Source organism: Barbatula barbatula, assembly GCF_947034865.1.
Source record: "Barbatula barbatula genome assembly, chromosome: 14".
In the NCBI taxonomy this organism is placed as follows: Eukaryota; Metazoa; Chordata; class Actinopteri; order Cypriniformes; family Nemacheilidae; genus Barbatula; species Barbatula barbatula.
Window position 1 is genome coordinate 12,562,010 of NC_136777.1, and position 22,226 is coordinate 12,584,235.

At 39.5% G+C, this 22,226-nt stretch overlaps 1 protein-coding gene across 3 annotated transcripts in view; it reads right to left on the bottom strand.

The window, feature by feature from the left end:
- Positions 1-22,226, bottom strand: part of camkmt (calmodulin-lysine N-methyltransferase) — an 85,115-nt gene that overhangs the window by 24,242 nt on the left and 38,647 nt on the right. For all 3 annotated transcript variants that reach the window (XM_079472605.1, XM_079472607.1, XM_079472606.1), the window contains 2 exons: positions 4,763-4,823; positions 1,902-1,956 (listed from right to left, as the gene is read on the bottom strand). In XM_079472605.1, the coding sequence (XP_079328731.1) occupies positions 1,902-1,956; positions 4,763-4,823 (116 nt within the window). The remainder of the gene's footprint in view (positions 1-1,901; positions 1,957-4,762; positions 4,824-22,226) is intronic.

The following is a 22,226-nucleotide window of genomic DNA, read 5'->3' on the forward strand; positions in this document are numbered from 1 at the left end:
TATATATTCTCATAATTCTATAATTTACGCATTTTATGTTAGGGATGTGAAAAAACATGACTAGGCTTTTTGAGAGATAACATGCTTTGTAGGATTTCTGCAAACCAGAAGCAATCAAACCAAAACAAATAGTGAAGGTATGCTCTTCATAGACCACAAAATAGTTATATTAAAACATTAATGTGCCCACTTATGAGGAATATGGACCGTTATGGATGTTACAATTCACTTATATGACTAAGAAAAACTATGACATCTGAGAGTACGGTGAAAACCTTTAGATTTCTTTTCCTCTAAAACTGACATTTGCATGGAATTGCCCAGATGCTTTTTCTTTGCATGTTAATGGTGAACAATGCAATACATTGGGTAAGTGCAGTATCAAGTCGACATTTTGTGTTTGTGTGTAACCACAAATAGTTATAAAACTATAAAATTTTATAAACTTATAAAAAAAGTAAAGAGAACCGGGTAAAGAGAAATCAGATATATTTTTCTAAACACATCGTAAATGTTTAACAGTTTTTCACCTATTCTGTGTTCAGATTTTCTAGACGGGCCTAAAAAGGTTACTTGATGATGAAACGGGCGTCCAAGCATGCATGGCTCCGCACCAGCGGTATTTGACAGTTGAGAAACAGTGTCAAGACAATGGCCGCTTTCCCGCGAGTGGGCGTGGTTTCGGTGGCGATAGCCGACACTCCCCCAGCGTTTGAGAGTCCTGCCTATTTGTTCAAGATTTTGATAACTTATTTTATTTGCTTGGATGTTTTTTTTCCATTCAAATTTGGCTGGGGGGTTAATAACGCACTTTTGTGTTGTGTGACAAACTCAGAACACAGAAACTCAGATTTTAATGTCACTTTACTATGACTAAATAAAACATTTATTAAAAATAAAAAAGACGTTAATAAAAATAAGACGTTCATAAGAGGCACAAGCTGCAAGAAATGTTGTCTTTAGTAGACGGCTTAATTGATTTGATCCACATGTCCCACTGAGTAACTCTATTCTATTTGCTCACATTTGGCATTTGGCAAATTTTATTTTAGCACCCTGGGAAAATGTACTTAAAAGTGAAAATAGCCATAATAAAACAAGAAAGAGACAGAGACAAACAGAGACAATACAGCAGTAATGAATCATGCGGCGTTTTTTGCCCTATGGGCAAGTGTCAAGTCACAGGGCCCCACCACCAGCTAGCCATATGGGCATTAAGACCTGCAGGAAACCAACCAGTCACCCCAAAATAAATCTAAGCAGCGCTGCCAAAACCCTGCAGGGCACCTGACGGAGAAGAGAAAAAGAGGGAAGGGGAACGCATAAAAGATGACGAGAGAGAAGAAATGCATGTTTCACGCATGAACGATGTCTGTTACAAAGCTGCCATGAAGAAGTCAGTACTGCGGATGAGAAAAAGGAATGCTAGAGGAAAAAAGAGCGATTGAGATTGAGTGGGGGACGAAGAGGGCGATCCACTGGAGGTCCGTAATGTCACAACACGGGGGTATTGAGTGAGGAGATACGGGAAAGCTGGTCTTGTGAAGGCGAAATCGATAACATGTTAAGCCTGTCCATCTGGAGAGGCTACTACAAACTACTATACACTACACACAGTCACAGCCTAAGCCACTGGTGTGTGTGTTTCTGTGTTTGACCGAGAGTAAAGAGTGAGAAAGTGCTTGCATTTGCATGCCTGTGCGTTTATGATGAAGTAAGCCCACTGGGCTGCATGTGTTTATGGTCACTGAGGTAGAAATGTCAACGTGTGCTGGCCGATTTTGTGTTGCTTACAATATGCCCATGTTAGATTACCCATGCTGATGGAAATTGCCCATTTGCCTGTGACTGTCAGTCCGTGTGAGCATAGTGTATGTCATTTTTGTTCACTTTTGACTTACCATGAGCCCAGCAAGACATGTCATCCCTCCACCCAACTCGCACACCGAGGAGCCGCTGTGAGACAGAGAGAGAGCGATGCGTTTAGCATTTAAGTGAAATATCAGTATTACATCAGAGTAAATTTGCTAGTTAAAAGAAAAGAACAAATGAGATTCAGAAAAACAAGTGCGAGATCAAGGAAGATGCAGAGAGAGGGAGGGATGGCTGTTGTGTCTTGACAATAACGCTAATTAACTTGCCTGTGTAGGGGGATACCATTGATTGGAATGCAATTCCACTGGGCTCATTGATCTCAACCTTCCTTCTCCTTCTTTCTCCCTGCATGTGGGAGAATGTGGGTGTATGTACATTCACAAAAGAAGAATTGTCCTTTTTCCTGCTGGAAATGTGGATTTGTGTGCAGCAGAAGCATTTAATTAAACTTATGGGGATAACTTTGGTTCTGTACTGTACTCCTGTACAAAAAAAATGTGACAGTGGCACCGTGATGGCATCCACTGTTAAAACTGCAATTTAATATACTGTGTATGTTTTTCATATAAAAAGTGTTGAATGATTACCGCTTGGACGGCACTCCAAATTACATCGATTTCAATTAAAAAATGGTTTTGATCCTTTCCGTATAGACAACTTTGGAAGCTTCTGGTCCAGAAGAACTTCCTGTGTCAGTTTTTCTTGAACAGAAAACAACCAAAAGAACATTTATAACTGAATCAAATCCAAATGTCTTCATCATAATTTCTTTAAGATTTTATAATATTTGAAAACAAAAAGTTAAAACTGGAAGTGTTTAGGATCAGTGTTTCCATCTTGCGAAGTGGTTTATAAAGTGTTTCTAGTATTTCTTCCTTGACAAATATAACGTCGTGGCCTATGATGAACATAAAAATAAGAAAACAAGCTGCTAATAATATATTATACTTTGTTTTCCTAAAGTTTATATTTAGCCTATAATATAAAATGCCATAGGACAGATTTATTTTCATTGTTGTTTTTCCCCAAAATTTTTACTCTCACACCATCACATTTACAACCACCAACACACACATTTGTTTCTTCAATAATGCTACCGATGTTATTTAGTATGTTGAATAAGCATTTTCTTTAAATACATGAAACATGTAGTATGTTGGCCTTTTATTATTCATGAATTTCCACCCAAATAATAACAACCCCAAAGCATATTAAACCAACACTTTACACAGAGACCTGCACCAAATAATTCATATGAAAAGTAATTCATATAATTTACACAGGAAGAAATGGAATGAGATAAAAATGTACACTATAATCTGCATAAAATGTATCCGTGTATGTCCTACACAAAATATACAGTCATCACATATCAAAAGCAACTCAAACCCTCACCAGAACCACCCGCTCTATCTTCCTCTTAAACAGACACACACACATACAGACACACACCCACACACACTGGTAGCGAGACTTCATCATTTCGCCAGTCATTTCTATGTCTCCATGTGTTTGTCGGCTCTCGGCCCGTGATCCGACACCTTCCATTGACAGAGAGACGGAACGGAGGATGAAGTGAGAGCGATTGTTGAACGAGGGAGTGCAATTAAAAATTAATGCGCACAAAACTGCTAGTATGAGCTGCAGCGGGGACAAAGCCCCAGTGACAGGTAGCTATTTGGCTGAACATTGGGCTAGTGGAAAGAAAGGCGAAATACCAGAGGGATGAAGAGAAGAGATGGGCGCTCTCTGTAAATTGACTTTTTTGTTCTCTGTTATCCTGCTCTTTTTCTCTTTTTTTCGTGAGTGGCTGATAACAGGTCTAGAAGATAGCAAGTGGGTGCACAGCACTTGATGACAAGCGGGTGCAGCCGCGACACACACACGCGTACAAACACGCTGCTTGTGCACATGCACATGAAATTTTGCCCTGTGATTAAGAGGTTTGAATATGTGTACAAGTCATACACAGACAATATCACATCTCAACACCAGGGCTCAAAAATATGGGCCCGGGGGCCAGTGTGAGAGAGTAAGTTAATCTTACCACTGCTTGCCCTGAGTCTGATACAAAAATGATAAAAATCCATAATAACTGAAATAAAAAAACGTGTGTATACCATATCAATAATACAGTCACGGAAAAAGTTAAGAGACCATTTCAAAGACCATTTATGCATTATATTGCTTCTATTTGCACTTAATTTAAGAAGATGAAAACTGGAGAAACAGGTCAAAATAACAAAGAAGATGCTCTGTATTTTTTAGACCTCATACTGCAAAGAAAACAAGTTCATATTCACTTTTAAGCAATACAACAGTAATATTTGTACATGTTTGACAATACTGACAATATAGTGATCCTATGTGACACTTTATGTCACTCCTGAGGTTTGATTTGGTTGAAATTCAACAGACAGTGGACAGGAATAGCCACAATACATCTAGAAATGCTGATTAAACTAACATTTGAAATGGTCTCTTAAATTGTTTCACAGCATGTTATAAAACAGATTTTATATATATATAAAAAAATGTTAATTAAAGCTACTTGCCAGCTTATTGTTAAACATTCACTCACACACACTTCTTCACAATCATGGGCCCAAGGCCGCAAAACCCTGCTCTGTCTCTATATGCCCAGTTGACCTTCAGCTTGCTGCTGTGTGATCGATAAGCTTCTCTCCCCTACTCTGCCTCTTGAATGTAAAAACAGGAAATCAAAGGATTGTGTACCGCCTTAAGTGGAAATCAAAAAGTGCCCCTTGCTTCTCTGTCATATGGCCAGAGTGACAGAGAGGGAGCTAAAGCAGAGGCAGAAAGATGGCGCTAAAAAAGAAAGCAAGAGAGAGAGAGAGAAAGAAATAGAGAGAAAAGGTTGGCTCACGTAAACATGTGACGTTTCTTTAGGCAATAGTAGGCCATCACCTCTTCAGAGGGCCAAACACCTGAAAGAGAAGAGAGGGGTTAGAGGTGAACATCCGATAACCGTTTTAATGGGAGTCAGTGGTGCCTCAGAAATCTCAATACCTAACATTCTTCCAAATATCTTTCTTTGTTTTGAACAGAAAAACTTAATTTTTTACAGGTTTTGAACAACTTGAAGTTGAGTAATTTTGGGGTGGAGAATCCCTTTAATCTCAGATTTCCTTGTATGAATCAAGTGGACACTTGGATACTCTGGAAGTTAAATAGTCGGATGAAACTGTGTCCTAAAACCAAAGAAGCACAATTTGCTTTATTACACTCTGCATACCTGCACAAGGATGCTACCTTCACCTGATGCAACAAAGACAATGTCTCGCTCTCAATCACACTGGTGGTTTCCCTCTGTTCGCAGAAAGGACGGCGTCTGCTCGCTCGCTTCCAACACACACACACAAGATTCTGGCTACTTAGACTTGTAAGCCGTGCACAGAGTGAGTGGGGGTCCAGCGAACGATTATCACAAGAAGCAGGCTGGTGGTCTTATCACCCACTGTCAGCCTCTGCTCCTTCTGCTAGCTCCAGCAAGAGCCATAAAGCTGCTATTGTCTCTCAGACACACATACATACACACACGTGCGCACACTGCTGAGGAAAATAGTCATTTCAATAAACTTAGGCCCCTGAGCTGTCCTTTGATGGGAGCTCCCTCGTGTTGGGATTTGCATGTGTAACTTTACTTGTTCGTCGACTCATCTTCATGTTGAAATATTTGTGAAGTGTTATTCTACTGTTTCAGACCTGAGAACAAAGAAACGTGTTTTGGTGCAGAGACACAAATGTTCTCAGTTTTCAGCATAAACAACGACAGAAATCCGGAGGGTTAGAGAGAGAGGGAGTGAAAAACGTGTGTGCGTGTGTGTAAGACACAGTCGATATAATAAGCAGCTTATGACCTGCCTTTCAGGAAGGCCTGTTAAAGACTGTCTCTCTCAACCTCTCTGCACCATCAGCTTGAGATTAACTCACCCAAGCAAGATTTAATAATGTCTATTGATAAAACGTCAACATATGCCTCTGCCATTAAAAACAGACAGCACCTGCTTGGTATTCCACCTGCTGATGAACCACATGACATTTCGAGAGGCCATCAGACGATTTATCACAGAAGGATTTTAGTTTGACAGAAAAACAAACTTACGACACTTGGAGGTCATCATAACAACAACTTTATGGCTTTTTTTATTCAATTCTCTGAAGCTCTAGTCTCCTCTACGACAGAACGCTGAGAATTGTAAAACTCAATATCTAGTAGGTTGGATTATCAACACCTTGCATTTTGCAGAAATAAAACACTCAAGAGGCTTGTGGTTTTATGAGATTTGGTGATTGATGTTATTTAGATTCGAGTTCGGCTCCCTCAAGTATTTCCTTAAAAAATCAGCACTGCTGTATTACAGAAAAAAAGGCATCAAAGAACATTTCTGGAGAAAGTGGCAGTGTACTTAAATACGCTGCTTGCATACAGATGGCCTAATGACATTCTCATAAGTCAGACGTTTTTAAAAATGACATTTGAAATTGATTGATTCAGCAATTGCACAAAATGGTGAGATAACATAGAGGATGCCTAATAAGAGCAGGAGTTGTTCTGCTTTCAGAGGTCTTTTCAATAATGATTATGGCGAGATATAATCATGGCAGAAGTAGACCATAAAGAAATTAATGCTTTCCTTAAAATTATTCCTCATTCTTATTGAATATTGGTTGAATGTATTTTTTGCAATTTTAAATATATTTTATTAATTTGCAACTTTGTCTCTACACTGGATGCCCATTAAAGGACTGATTTAAAATGTATTATTTATCTACAAAGCCCTGTATAATATGGATGCCCGATACTTATCGGACCTATTGCTCCCGTACACCATTTTGTAAACTTTGGGCAACCAAACCAATGTGCTTTATAAATTCTGTATTGAAATTCTCTTGAGAGAACGCAAAATTTTTGCACAGCCTATTCACATGACACATTTTCAAAGAACTAAAAACTTGCAATGTAGTGAACTTACAATGAATAATAGAAAAACTACATTTTTGCCAATAATTATTCGATTTTTGGTAGCTGACAGCATCAGTGTTTTTATGTACATGTAAACTTATTTTGACACTAAGAGCGACATTACAAATTTAAATCTAACACACTAAACAACAGTTTTATATTGTGCATGTTAGGTGTGTTTTGTTAATGCCAGGGGTCAAGATGCACTTGAGGAAATGAAGAAGCCATGAGGTGATAGCAGAATAAAGCTCTTCCTGAGGTAATCCAATCACTTCTCACCATCAATTACAAAATGAGACACAGAGCTGATCTGATACTTTCTCTTCTCAAAAGCGCAATGCAAAACTTATTGAGTTCTGATAAACAAGAACCTTGGTACACAGCACCTCATTACAAGAAGTCCTTGTGGATGAACTATTGATCCCTGTGAACTTTGTAAAAGTGCAGCGCCTGTCTAATCCCAGCGGAAAGGCCAGATGATAATCATATGAGCTGGGATGAGATGCGCAGATGCTGCCAGGCACTCATGTCCACAATTTTTCACACCAGTATGTGCTTACATACTCTAGGGTTAGATTCTGTGAGGTTAAAGGACAATACCATTTTAAGAATACATACACACGTGCATTCCTTAAGAACATAATTTATCAAGTTCAACAAATGCGGTACACACTATGACAGGAAAATCGGACTCAGGCAACCTCTAAGAAACAAAATGGAGAAAGTTGCGAGACAGGGTGTTCACAATCCCGTTCGGAAAGCCAGCCGGCCCTCAGCTTTCTCCAGATGATCTCCACATTACCGCCGGCCTCTGATAATTCCTAAGCCTCCTCCATTTCAGATCCAATAATGGATAAGAGTTCATTTCAGCATGATCAAGTGCAATCTGTTCCCTCACACTGCTACTTTACACCCACTCAGGATTACGGAGCACACACGTACAGATAACCAAAGTCACCGTGCTGTGTTCTGGGTGGTGGAGGAAGGCTGGAGTATGAAAAAATCAGGGTACATTCTCCAGTCGTCTCGGATATACAGTAGGGGAAAGTGGGATAAGACGTGCCACTGTGTAAAACTGTAAAAATTAGATTTTCAAAAAAGACCGTCTACACCGGACGTGACCAGTGTGACACGACAAGACATAAGAAACACATTAGAACTAATTATTATCTGTTCATAGCCACCTGTACATTAATGTTCATAGTATATAGCCATCTGTATATATTGTTCATAGTATATACCTACTGTCATATTTTCATACAACATTCCTCCTGCAAAATATTTTTATAGTCCATGCCCACTGTATTATATTCTCTCATATTGTATTCTGTATTTATTCGAACTGTATATCCTGCACTTGCTAACTGCACTTCTGGTTAGACCTAAACTACATTTCGTTACACTGTACTTGTATATGTGTAATGACAATAAAGTTGAATCTAATCTAATCTAAATAAAATTACATTTTCAATTTTGGATGCGGCACATACAGTTGCATGTGATCAACTATTTTTGATTGTCAAAGCACATTTTCACATGTCAGCTAAAATGAATTGTATTTCAAAATAATGTGTATTATAAAAGGTAATGCTGCAAAACTGAGATGAACTTTCTGTTTCCCAAAAGGTTCTTTGGGCGAAGAAAGGTTCTTCAGATTATAAAAAGTTAGAAAGAGATGTTCCTTTAAAGAACCTTTGACTGAATGGTTCTTTGTGATTCCAAAATCGGTTCTTCTATGTCATCGTTGTGAAGAACTTTTGAGCATCTTTCTTTTTAATAGTGTACCCCAATACAGGAAATACCATTACAAATATATTGAAATAAATTGAATATTCTGAATAAAATTATACATATTAATGTGACGTAAATGTAATAGACACTTTCTTAAAATCACTGCAATGAAAAGTGGCACAGCTTACCCCCGCTCTACCCTACAGTCTTTGCTACAGATGTAAACACCAATCAGAGCCGTTTCAGAGACAGCTTCTGATTTTTCTCTGGAATTGCATGAACACTCAGTTCACATTCAAGGCGCTTAATCATTTACAACCCAAACGCGTTCATACGGACACACACACCCCTCAGCAGTGCTCGGTGCACACACCGACTGGCAAAAAAAAGTCAGCCTCTAACCACACAGAAATGACAGAATAGAGAGGAAAAAGCCCCTCCGTCTTGCCCAGCTGCGCACACAAGTGTGTTTTCAAAGCCGCAACACTGTGCCTCGGGTAGATAAGGCCGGCCTCCTCTCTTGGTAAACAACTTTTTTGGATTAGGGGTGGCGGCGTATAATGAGGGGAGGAGAGCCATCGCCGCATTGTCACAGGCGCACGCAGAGGCCAAGGCAACTCTTTGCTCTGCTATTTATCCGGTGGCCTGATAGCTTACTTATCTGTGAGAGAAAATGCCAAAGCTGGCGAATCTCATCTTCGCTGCGGAGCGGGGCCGACGGCACACTAATAGATATATCAGCGCGCGGGTGCGGGGCTAAGCCGTTCAGATGAGCGGGTGCAGGCCGCAGCTGATTGATTAGCATAGGCTGGAATGGCGCGGGCCGTTGACAACCCCAGATTACAGCCGCCACGCAAACCTAAATTGCTTACCTCTCTCCACCGCACCGTGGAACAAGGGCCAGGCAAATTACAGCCCTGTCACCTGAACAACGTCTATTTGGGGAATGTTAATGCATATAAACAATTAAAGCGAGAGGGAGAGAAAGAAATGATAGGGATGACACGAGGGAGAGAGAGAGAGAGAAAAAAGGGGAAGAGTTGGATGAGACGGGTGATGAGATATTACAAGTGAATTCGCTGACAAAAACTCAGTTTTCTTTTAGGTTCAATGACGCGTTCAAACGCTACCTTTTCTAAAATAATTATCACAGTTAAATATAGCAAAATGTCATCAACCGACAATCTACCCACATTTCCTACTATAAACCTGTTAAGTTGACAGAAAAATAGTGCCAGTGCTGCCCATTTGTCTCTTTATATAGCATCACAGCACTCGACTTGGCTGCTATCTTATCCCCTACAGGGCCATGCAGTAATGTAGGCTATGAAACAGCACTGTGAGAAAATGCGTGTGCTCAGTGGGTGATAATGTGTGAACAGTTATCCAGTGCTGCAGGTGTGTGTGAGATTTAATGTGTACAGGTGAGAATGTGTTAACAGCTATAACAAAGGACAGATCTTGACACACGCACTCACACAAACACACAAATGCATCTCAAGGGCAACACGGTCTATCATAAAGGCCAAACTCTTATTTGAACTGTAACCATGACAATATGCCATCATGGTGTCATCTGCCTGACAGGTACTGAAACTAGTTTTTGTCCAACTGTTGAATATGAAACTCTTATTATTGAGATTTATTTCCTGTAGCTCAGTGTTTAGAGCATGGCGCTAGCCATGCCAAGTTCGTGGGTTCGATCCCAGCGGAATTGAATATTAACAGTTGAATTAACAGAGAAATTTAGTATTGGTGCATCTCTATTTTATTGTGTTTTTTGAGTTATTACTTATTAACATTAATACATTTATGTTTATTACAAATGAACTCTTCATTCTTGCATCTTCATTCTTTCATCTTTACCAACAATATCTGTTTAGAGTCACCACAACTATCAAGTTTGACTTCATTTTCAGTTTGTATATACAGCTGCAGAAAAAATTAAGACACCATCCCTAATCTTCATTTCAAATCAACATTTCTAGATGTACTGTGACCATTCCTGTCCAGTGTTTGGAGAACCTCAGGAGAAACATATATATTTTTTCTGCCAAATTATGGTAACCACAAATGTACTACTGATTCATCACAAGAACAGTTTAACCATGTTATTTGTACAACTCACAAATTAGTGAAAAAGTAAAATTAGTAAAAAATTAGTACAACTCACAAATTTTCATAAAACTGCCTAAATACATGGCTGATACACTCTCTCTCTGCACATTCCCTGTATAAACTACATCTGTGACTTTGAAGTGGCCTGTTTTTGGAGTTGAAGTTTTTGGACTTGATCAACATAAAAGTAAAGATTCTTCTAAATTTCTCCTTTTGTGTTCCCTGGAAAATATGAAAGAATTGCGTATCAACGATGGGTTTGGAACAACATGCGGGTGACTAAATAATGTCAGATTTAGCATTTTAAGCTGAACTGCTCCTATAGGTTCTTGTTTGAACTACTACTTTGTACTAAAGCCAAGGCCATAGTAAAGAACGCCCCAACCTCTTCACAGACTACATCAAGTCACAATCTGCCGTTAACACTTTAGTATAGGGACCAATTCTCACTAATAACTCATTTCTTAGAGCATGCCTATTATTAGCATTTTGGCTGTTTATGTGCTTATGAAGCGCATATTCTGCATGACCTTATTCTACATCCCAAATCCTACCCAATACCTAAACCTAACAACTACCGTACTAACGACTAATAAGGAAAAATTAGGAGTTTATTGAGGCAAAAGTCGTAGTTAATGGTTTGTTAATAGCGAGAATTGGACCTTAAAATAAAGTGTGATCAATCTGTCCAATAATGTCAGGATGGAAAATTACAGTGAAGAAATTTTCAGCAATTAGACAAAAACACAAAGCAGACAAGAGTAGTATTATCACAACATTATATAAATTCACTATATAAAAATTAAGCAACAGTGTTGAGATAAAAGACAAATGTGTGTGAATAAGTCAAATAACTGGACTTGGACTCTCTGTGTTGGGTCAAGTTCACAGAGCATTCCATAGGGCACATGTTGCCTGTAACCTCACTGTAACATGCAGCAAGTGCCCTCGCATTCCCTTCACAGCGCTCGCTGGCTTGCTCTCTCTCTCTCTCGCTGTCTCATTCCCGGAGAACGGACAAGCAGGGCACCTCCAGGCTTTGCTACACGCTGCCGCTTTTCACTCTAAACGGAGATGAGCGTGGCGATATCCCCGGGCCAGCTCAGGGGGCCTCTATCTAACCTAAAATGATTTTTAGCACGCCAACTCAAGCACTTCCCAGAAGCAATGTCAACCCACTGCCACAGTCTCTCTTTTCCTGCCTCTTTCTTTCTCTTTCCGTGTGTGCGGATGCCTGCAGGGAGAGAAAAGCAGTGGAGACAGGGGGAAGTTAAAAAGCTTAGCAGCGAGGGTCAGCTCGCGACACGAGGGCTTATCGCTTTTCTGTCGTGCCCCCGCCGGCAGTGGAAGGGACCTTTTTCTTCTTCTCATTCAGGTGAAAAGCTTACTACTTCCCCTGCTCTCTCTCTCTCTCTCTCTAGTTTTCTCCGGTGCACACCCTAGCTCCCTTTCACATCTTGATGCCTTTTAAATGTCACTTATTTTACATGAGGTACTTTGTGGAGATGGGGAATCAGGAGCAATCAGGACTATTATCCCTGTGGGGCGATGTCGGGTCCAGATGCATTACGACACCCTTCCTCCGGCTGGCCACTGCTGCAACGTGCCACTTCTCGGGAATTAAGTGGCATTATGGGGGAAGTGGCTGTGATAGGAACAGCATGGCAGTGCAGGTAGAACGCTGCTCTCGCTCGGCCTTTAAGTGAGACCTCACCGGGGTCTAATCAGTCAGAAAGCCCTGGACAAAGCAAAGCCTCGGACACACCAAAACCCCGGCCCACCGGGGGAGAGCAAAGCCATTTAGAGCCACCTGTGTGGCCACGCACATACACAAAATACACTCTCGTTCGTTTTATACGCTTCTACGGTACGCACCCAGCATGTGTAGGCTCGCATTACTTCTTCTAAATACCCACCCTCTCTATCAGTAGATCCATAGATTACACAGATACATACAGTTTCAAAACTGATACCCGTTGTCATGCACCTATTTATTTACAGCACTCCTGGCTTACACTGTAGGGGATTTACCTAGAATATCTAAATCCACCAAAGGTGGTCGAGCTTTCACATATGTAGCACCTAAACTGTGGAATAGCCTTCCTGATATTATTCGAGGATCAGACACACTCGCCCAATTTAAATCTAGATTAAAAACGCATCTTTTCAGCCAAGCATTCACTTAATGCAAATATGCTAAATAAACCACCAGGAGATGCTGACATTAGATATTATTTACTAGAATAATTGGATTTATTATATAACACACCATGTAGTGTGTTTTACCCTTTCTTGGGTTTTTCGTTTTTCCCCTGTAAAGCTGCTTTGGAACAATGCAAATTGTGAAAAGCGCTATATAAATAATTTTTTTTAAATTGAATTGAATTTACAGTAAAAGACCCGTAGACCAGTTATGATGAATTAAGACAAAAAGTCAGGACTGCCATTAATCCAAGAATATTTACTGAAAATTTGTTTGTAGTTTTCCAGCTTCAGCGCTCTCAAGGAGTTCCGAAGGCTAAGCTGCCTTGCATTAAAAACGCAGTAGTATTTAAGCAGAGTCAACTAACTACGTCTTTACTTGGGTAAATCAAGCTCACAATAGTTAGGTTATCAATAGATAATTACTTAAACAAGCTCTCAAACACTTCTGGAGTCATGAGACAGGACATATAATCCTATAGATTATCAAAAATGACAGGCATGTACTATAATAGAACTCAATTAAAACATGACGCTACGTCCGTCTGATGATTTTCCACTTTTGTCACTTTCCTGAAACAATACACACACACACACACACACAAACTCTAGTACTAACAGAAAATGTTTTTTCGAACACGATGATAAGTATTCCCTTTTCACAGTAACACTGACCTAGCAGGAAGAGAGAGCCTAAGCATTCATTAGAGACTTAAACCATGAATTGTTCTCTACTTTCTGTATCAGAACAGAATTCTTTATGCTTAAACCATCAATTTAAAATAAGATAATTCTGAATAATAATAGATTCATATTTGTCAAGTAATATTGGCAACTTAATCATATTGGGGTATATTTTACTTATTTTTTTAAGTTTTATGGGTTGTAGATTCTATTTATTTGTTTTAAAGATTGTTATTAAAATATTAAGTGAAATTAAATATTAGCCCTGGATCAGTGCGCATGCATCAACTTCAAGGCGGGAATCAAGATTCAAATGATCGTCGTACTGGTGGGGCATAAAAGTGTCAAGCTACAGGTACGTTTTGTTTGACGTGCTAATATCATCATTAATGCAAGTGTTCACTCATTTAATGGTAATATCTAGCAAAAGATTTTTACTTGGCGATGGCATTACTAGTTAAACCACTTTAAAAAGCACCTTTTCTAATGTCCGGCTGCTCATGTTGTCTGGTTAGACCACAAAGTTATATGTATGTTTTCTGTGCTTCTTTCATTTAATGTCTGTGTTTCTGACCTTTTCTTTCACAGATCTACACATATGAGACATCACAAGACCGCGCTAGGAGAATTAGCGAAACGTTAGCAGTTTTGACCAAGATAAATAGTCAATTCATTTCCAATAAGACGGATCAAATAATGCTCAAAGTATGTAGAAATGAAATGTCTGGGACTTCAATCTTTTGGGTCTCATCAATTTTAGGTAAATTCAACCTTCCCTGAAAAAGTAATATTTAAAGTGTAATTATTCTTATTGATTATGTATTATTAATAATAATTAAGTAGATGAATGTTGAGTGCTGTCAAAGGGTTAAAATTACCAAAATGTATTAAGTAATTAGTTATATAATATATTAGGTAGACTTTTCCCAGTTTCTTTTAGTGTGTTGTTATAGGTCATACATTTAGATACTCTTTAGTCAAAAATATAGGATAGAATGTACTCTAACAAAGTGAGTACAAATTGTAACCTCAATCTTATTGAGTCTTAAGATGTCTATATGACATCTGACAGGAAACGTCTTAAAGACTTACAGATGAGCCAACAGTCAAATAATTCATCTCACAGATGCAAACGAAGACATCAAATAGACATCTCTAAGATGTATGTGTGTAATATCAGGGAGAGGAGTTCAAGGGACATTGCGGGTAGAGTGTTTGGTAAGGTGCACAGTCAAAAGTTTTCGGCTTTGCAAAACAACACTCCAACGTGTGACAGCTCAGAGTATTCCAACAGACAGATGTTAAAAGCGCCAGAAAAAAAACACTAAACCCGATAACACGTTAAGTGAGTAAACGCTTCATGTTACATCACAGTAAATCGAGACAAGTCCAAATGCTTTTCCATCTTAAGACAACTCGAAGCATTTAGATAAAAACGAAGAGATTGAATGCTGCTTTTTCTTTGTGTCTCCATCCTCAAAGCGCTCCGGGAACCTGGCAAATGTGGGTTATTGTTTTAAAGATCAAGCCTGGGGCAAAGATACACACTTAATCTACGTCACTCGAGATGAACCAAGAGCAGGCAGATATTATGCCATCAGGGAGCTTCAGCGATACGTGTTGTTGAGGGTGTGACTGTCCGAACGTTTTCATGCAAGTTACACGTACAGTGAGATGATCTTTTATGTTAGGACTGAGTAAATGCATCAGACACCCTTGTCGTATTTGAGCTCTTGTTACCTCGCACTATTTAATTATGATGAGGCTTGTATAACCAAGAAACAAACAGCAATGGGGTAATACTAGGATGAAAAGTGGTTCTACAGGTGAACAGTCATTTGGCTATACTTGAAAAACACTAGTCTATGGTCAACGGCTTCTGCAGCTTCACCTGGCCAACAAAAGCCCCAGGCCAGATAAAACCACAGATTTCAAAAACCCTGCCACTGTGGATGAGTTATTTCAGCCAGGTAAAGATGGAATTTCATAAAGCTAACAGCATCCCTGCATGGACCTGTGTGTTGCAAAGTCAAGCCTAGCGTGTGACAGCTGCATACCGAGAGCACTGTGGATAAAGAGAGACACACATGAACACTGAAAATGTTGACTTTCTTCCACTGAAAGTCATGTTACAATGCTACTAATCTCCTAACATAGCAGACTACAATTGAAGGGCCTCTGTGGTCCGCTATATTTCCACCTCTCTGTGTGCCATTATAGGCTTGCAACTATACAGCATTGCAATAATAGGGCAGAAAAGAAAGAACATGAACATTTTTTTTAAAAAGGACGGAAGAAGGAAATTAATATACAGGCACCCAAAAGCCAACCTTTGTGTAAGTACCCACATACCGGTAAACCCTGGAAAGCAAATATCTCCTGCGCTGAGTAATTTTATTAATAGGTGATATTATGCTTGTTCATTAAAGCAATTTAAGGAACAGAGGGATATTGAGGAGTGTTGTTGTGAAAGGCCTTACGCTGCCAGCCATGGACTAAAATAGAGACCTTAAGAAGAGGTGACCAGTGATATGCCTGAACATATCACTGGATATGCCCTAAACCCACTTACAGATCCTTATTACTGCGATGAGGTTTCTTGTTCAGACACTTCTAGAGGAATGAGGAGAATGGGGGAGGCAAATGTCTAGCAATACCCCACAGCAATAAAGAAGACAGTTACCACATTAAGGTAAATTCAAGTTTTTCTGACTAGGTCATTTGTTCAAGACAAATGTGACCTTTAAGATCACAGGCCATTTTTCAATTCAAAGAACGCAAAGAACAGACTTGTGTTCTCATGGAGACCGGTCTTGCGATACACCATCGGAAGAACAAACTTGGATGGACACGGCGCAGTGACTTTTGGGACTTCGGTGGGTTCCGTATGAGTGCATTCAATGCATCCTTGATATCGAGAACACGTGGAAGTACTCACCTGTTGTTGTGTTCTTGAGTACTGGAATCGGACTTTGAGGGTTATTGATGATGTAGAGCAACAACACGAGGACACAAGACCGCATATTGAGAAACGGCCACAGATTTTTGGTTAGAAAAACGTTTTAGCTTCCTTGCTAACTGCATGCAAGCTACTACAGTATAACATTAGCATGTCTCTAAGCCAACGCTGTGACTAAAACAAGTTGAAAATGCACAGCACACAAAAATATTGAATAAAATACTTTCTTAAACCTGTCATTTTATGGAATTATACCATTTTATTTTAGTCTATAAAATAGTTTTTTCACACATTTTTTTAATTTGATAAACAAAATGTTAAAATTCTAAAATAAAAGGAAAACTTCAAGGAACATATATTTTCTCATGCCTCAGCTGCCGGAATATACAATTTAAGGGTATTTTTTGCAGTTCATTTCAGCAATTGTTTATGAATATTTATCGTTCATGCAAATTTTGATCAAACGCAACAAATCTTGACAGACAGAGCATATGAAAATTATGATTCGGCCAGTCTAAGGTCGTTTCTCAATTCCAAAAATGCAAAGAACAGACATGTGTTCTCGTGTAGAGGCAGTCTGGAAAGAACAAACTCTGATGGACGCGCCGCAATGACTACTGGGACTTCAGGGAGGTTAGGGATGCGCAAGACTAAATTCGATACATCCTTAATTTCAAGAACATATCCGGGTACATTGATGCGTTCTCTGTTCGTGTGTTCTTGAGTATTGGAACTGGACTTTCACGTTATTGATGACGTAGAGCAAGAACATGAGGACAGAAGACATATTGAGAAACGGGCAAAGACTTCCAAAGTAGTAACCAAAGAAAGACAGTCCTTTCAGTTTTCAAGAGGCGGGTAAAATCCCTCCACAGATAAGATATTAATCAGAGTTAGCAAGAGACACACATGGTCTAATTGGAGATCCTGATTTGTTTTAATATTTAATGAATAGAAAAGTTTCCAAATGTTTCCCCAAAGGCAGACCTCCAGCTCCCTCTTCTCTGTCATCTCTTTTTGAAGACCCAGCTGGTTTAAATGCAATTAAAAAACTCAAAGCACTGTTTTGATCTCACTCCATGCCTCTTACTAATCTATACACACAAACTTCTATATCTATACACTGAAACAGTAAATATACTCACAACTGTAAACCCATTTGATATGCAATGATACAAAAGCACACATTGAAAATTAAAAATGGGGAGGGGGATGCTGCTGTCGGTGTGTAATTAACCATAATTATGTACCTTGCTTTAATTAGGCTAAGTAATAGGGCCACGTTCTTGCCAAATAAAACAGCCTTTCACGGCACAGGCGCAAACAATGGCTTCAGATAAGTGGCAGGTTGGATTTGTGGAAGGCCTGAGAGTTAATTTCGTCACGCATTCAAACCCTATAGGAGAAAACTTAACCTTTAAAAGCGGCCGCAAACCGCTCCACAATGGTAATCAAACTTATCCATATCAACCCGACTCTTGCCACGGCCGACGCCGATCCATTGTATGCAAATGTGTGTGCGCGGCAGTACGGAGAAGTACGGCAGTAATGAGTGCTCTCTCTTCTCTGGCGAGAGCATCATCTCACTAACCCCGCCAGCACTAGATGGCCACGCGCTGTGACGGACAGGAGCTATTGTTCAGGCAGGCTGGTATCTCTGGGTGATGAGTTGCCGTGGCGCTCTTGTCGCCGTGACACCGATGGACTAAAATGAAGAGAGCTCATCCCTCCTACTCAATTACTGACCCTGACAGCTTGCCATTGTCTGCCTGACTCTATCATTAACGTCACTTATGAACTAGCAAGGCATTTATATATAGAACAGTCTGCTCAGCCAGACACTTTCCACAAACCTTTTAAACACACACACTTTTATTCTTTGCAATCCATATACACACGCTTTTCGAAGTAGCCCTTCTGCATATACCCTTTTCAACACACACACATATTAAAAACCCAAAGCGAAAAACAAACAAACCTCACAAGCACCCACACAAACTAATATTGACTGCACAGTGGAAAATGAAAAGACCATAGACTGGAATATAATGCAGAGGCATTTCACCGGTTTGATATTGCACAAAGGGAAGAGCCAAGAGATAAACAGCCGCATTGCAAGTGACGGTGAGAGAAAAAAAAGACAGAGAAAATGAGAGAGAGCCACAGCAAAAGGGAGAGAGCGCAAGCCGTATCACATCATTTTAACCAGTGTGATTGAACGAGGGTAAGGGCTGCGGCAGGCCTACCTATTCCACTGTTTGCATTCATACAGAAGAGCAGACTAAATAAATCCCCCACCATCTCTAGGCCAGCACTGAGATTAGAATGTCAAGATAAGCGAGGACATATGGCAGCCATTCAAGGAAGCGCCAATGAAACCAGGGCTGCCAACAATCCCCAATGTCACACGCTTTTCTTTCTTTCTCTAATGTACCCACTTCTCCCTCCCTTCTCTGTCTTTCGCTCTCTTTCTCTCTCTCTGTCTCTCATACACACAATGTTAGTTTCTCCTCTGCACTGGTGCACATTGAATGGACTCATATATAGTATAGTAGCAGAAGCAATTTGTACTACCCTACTTTGAAAGACAAGCCTGACGTCTGTGACGTGCAAAAACCGCTATGAATGGGTACGGATTATAAATAATCAAAAACAACTGTAAATGTTGCATTTGCCAGGAAAAGTTGATTTGCGGATGTTTTTTCACCCACTTAGCAGTACTGTATCTGGTGGATAAATGTAGCTGCGCTTTGTGCATTTCAATTCGGGCCTATTGCAATATTAAGGCATTAGATTAATAACAGGAAAGCAGTTTTGCCGAAAATCTAATTTAAATAATTTCACTCCTTTTTGTATTTCAGGATGATACTCGGAAATTTGAAAATAGGAATTCAATAATTCGTAGCAAACTCGGTGATACTTATACAGTGATGTTTCTTCGTACAAACATTTACAGTAAATATTAACAATATTTTTGACAAGATATTTGTAAAGTATCACTAAAAAAAAAAACACACGTCATATAAAAAATCATACAAGTTAGATTCATAAGCCTCATACGACACATAACTGGTTGCCAGCAGCAAAAACAAAGACGTATGGTTTGAGGAGTCAAAGGCTAATTCTGTGGCAGCCAATGCAATGAGTGAGCTGAAATAAGATCATATCAAATTTGTTAATAATTTAACAAAATTCATTAGCAGAAGAATCTTTGCAGATCAGACTGGTTGTGTTGTGTGTTTGTTGTTGCATCCAAACAACGTTGGCAATTCAAAATACTGCTTATTTATAAAGGTGGCTAATCTTTATCTCTCATTAATTCAGACTGAAAGCTCAGAACTTAACTGAGATTGTATCTATTTTGCCATAGCCGTACAGATTCTACAGTAATGCTGAAAACACTGTTGAAACATTATGTGTTTCATATTATATGCAAACTGAGAAGCTATTAACAGAATAAAATGTCTAAATCTTTTTTGAATATTCTGATCTTCAATTCTCTGGTCACATCCTGTTCGGCACCTTTAAAGAGACGATACTTTCATCAGCGTTCTCTTGGGTCTTGGTGACTGACAGCACATTGGTGGTGTGTGTGTGCATGTGTGTGGAGGGGTGGAGGGAATCTTGCCAGGCCTGGTTGAGACCTCATATGAATATTTCACATCTCCATCTGAATATTTTAGGGCTGACATGCGCATGTAAACAGAGGCAGGCAAAGTGCCCAAATCCACTCAGGAGACACTATTAAGTCGTCAGCCTCTTGCTGACAGTCACTGTGCGCTGTGGTAACACAGGGAAGTCGGCAGACGGTGGGGCATCGCCGGCAGACAGCTAATTTAACTTGTCTTCAGGAAAGAAAAAGAAAGAAAAGAAAAGAGAGTTCAATGTTTTACAAGACCCCGCAGGCCAGCGATGAGAATGTGAGGTGTAACTGGTCAACAGGAATGAGTGAGTTTGATATCACCACTGTCCCTTTCAAAAAAAGTTCAGATCTCCAAAATCACAGTTTTTCAGGAAATGGAAAAATCATTGTGCTTTTAAAATGATTAAATACTGTTGGCAAGCACTTCTGAATACGTTTTATTGATAAGACATTTGCAAAACCCAGGGACGAACATTATAGGTGACAAATAATCGAAATAAGGAGATACAAGGTTTCAGAAGGACATCAGCGATATGGTAAAGATCAATTGCATATCTGCTATACAATACTACAGTATAGATGTACGTCACCTAAAGATAAAGTAGTGTTTTGCTATAATATGAACTTTGATATTTTTAATACATCACTTATGAAAATTAACAAAGGTTTTACTGCAGTAATATGGTACTTCATGAAAGTGGACCATGGTTTTACTATAATAACCATAGTTCTCTTGGCAGTATTTTTACTCAAACCATAACCACAACAGCAGTAACGTGTAGCAAAACTGTGGTAATAAATTATAATCAATCTGTCCCAATCCGTCCCAAAACCATGTTTACTAAAACTTTGGTTAATTTTCCGAATGAGTATTTGTAAAAAAACACAGATACCACAAATGCTCCACTGTCTCACTACAGTAACCACGTTACATAATAAGGCACAGAAGAATAGAATACTTTGCATTCTTACTTGGCATTTGGTGTATTTGCGGTCTGTTTGATGCCACGATTGCCAAAAATGGCATGCAAACCAAACTTTGCTCTTCCGCAGTTTGCACCCGAGCATCATCTTCCTGACAGGATCTTTGTCTTTGTGTGATTATTTTGTAGATCCAAAAGAGAGGATGTACAGGAACAACTCTGACAAGCAATCAATATTCCGTCAAAAATCAAATGGAAGCAACTTCCAAATCAGAATAAACAAACTCGGTCTTGCATTGAGGACCAATCCATAAACAACTAAGCCTCTGCTATCCGTATCAATCATACCATCTTCCACAATCATTCCTTTATTTCTTCACAGGAAAAAGCAACACACACTCATGCTCTCAATAAACTCGGAACAAGTTTCTCTTCCCACCCACTGTCAGATCACTGGCTATAGTTACACCTCTTTGAGTTTATATCCTTGAATCAGCTGCACAATTTCACACTGAATTGGTATCATTTTAAAGCCTCCACTTCAGTCTTGCAGAGCTCACAGTTATGCTACTATATGCACTTTTCAAAGTGACAGATGTGAAAGTGTTGGCGTTGCAGAGTGAGAAGTACTGTAGATATTTGTCATACTTAGAGAAATAAACTGATTGTTTGTAAAAACGATCTTACAGCAGATTCATGCTCCAATAAAAGTGTGGAGGATTCATGCCGAGTCTTACTAATTTCCAAGTAGGATTTAAATGTGTTTAAAATATGCAACAAGCATTTCGCCGAATTTAAAAGATACAGATGCAAGGTATAGTGTGGTGATTTAATCATCTGTTCTTGTGAAATTCGCAAAAGACACATGACTCCACAATGCACCGATGACAGCACAAGTGACTGAAACAGATGCCCGACTCACAGTACAACGCAACCCATCCTTCAGCAAGACCCGGGCCCTGGCAGCTACTCCTCTACCCAGCAAAACGTCCTGCTCAGCAGGGGACAAGGCATCAAGCGGAGTGTGTCTGTACTCTGGTGAATAGACCTATACATTTCATACAATGTATTCTCATTTCACAGCCCTATTATTGTGTCGAGATG